General features: G+C 59.6%; 1 protein-coding gene across 1 annotated transcript; it reads left to right on the top strand.

The window, feature by feature from the left end:
• Positions 1–469: 469 nt before the first annotated feature.
• Smim38 (small integral membrane protein 38) lies at positions 470–625 on the top strand. Its single transcript, XM_038337837.1, has one exon. It carries the CDS (start codon positions 470–472, stop codon positions 623–625), a length of 156 nt encoding a protein of 51 aa, XP_038193765.1.
• Positions 626–935: the final 310 nt, after the last annotated feature.

Raw genomic sequence — 935 nt, 5'->3', positions numbered from 1 at the left:
GACTGCGCCGGCCTCCAGAAGTGATAGCTAATTGGGGAGAGAAAGAGCCCGATTGTCTGCGGCAGCCGGAAAGGCCCGGAGGAGGCGGCCGCTTCGCCCTGCAGCTGCCACCGCCGCGAGGATGTTTGGGCATTACGTCAGCCTGGCGGGCAGGGCCGCGGGTGGGACAGCGCGGGAGGCGGGCTCCCGCAGGCCTCCCGCCGCCAGGGCCTTTGGACAATGCTGCCATTGTCGGTGCACGGAGTGCTTAGCTCCCCATGAATGGTGCACGGGCCTCTTGACCAAGGAGGCCGCCTGTAGCCCCAACTGTCCCCTCACAGGCAGGGAGGCCCTGTGCGGTGGGAAGGACTGTTTGTGGACTGCACGGGTCTGTCCCTCAGAAGGGGCCACCGGCAGGAAGGCAGAACTGAGCGCAGGCCCCAGAGAGGTTGCCTTTGCTCCAGCCTGTGTGGTGGCCTCCTGCCTCAGCATGACTTCCTGGCTTGGGGACACCTTTGGCCCTGACCCACTCATGGTGCTCCTGGTTGTCATCCTCCTGGTGCGCTTCATCCTGTGGTCCTGTCTGGGGACCTATATGGACTACAGGCTGGCCCGGCGTTATCCTGGCAAACCCAAAGAAGAGTAAGCATGAGGACCAGTGGAGACCAACCCAGGAGGTTTTGTACTGTGACGGAATCATCCCTCTGTCCATTGGGTACCACAGATGCCTTCATGCAGGACATCTTTGCTCCCCTTGCCATTGCCTCTCCAGCGCTCTCCCGATGAGCTCTTTAGCTTGGGTTAACCTCCTTTACTAGTCAGGCAGGGATACAATACTTAGTCCTACCCCACTGTGCAGAAGCCAGAGCACAGAAGAAACAACAGGGTCTCTGACTTAGATTACTGCTTAGATTAGTGAGGATTGTCCCACTTGGGCTGCCAAAGCAATCCTTATT

The sequence above is a fragment of the Arvicola amphibius genome, chromosome 1 (genome assembly GCF_903992535.2).
Source record: "Arvicola amphibius chromosome 1, mArvAmp1.2, whole genome shotgun sequence".
In the NCBI taxonomy this organism is placed as follows: Eukaryota; Metazoa; Chordata; class Mammalia; order Rodentia; family Cricetidae; genus Arvicola; species Arvicola amphibius.
This window is presented reverse-complemented; position numbering and strand designations above follow the sequence as displayed.

Coding starts and splice junctions, on each gene's coding strand:
- Smim38 (XM_038337837.1), top strand. CDS start 470: ATGACTTCCTGGCTTGGGGACACCTTTGGCCCTGACCCACTCATGGTG.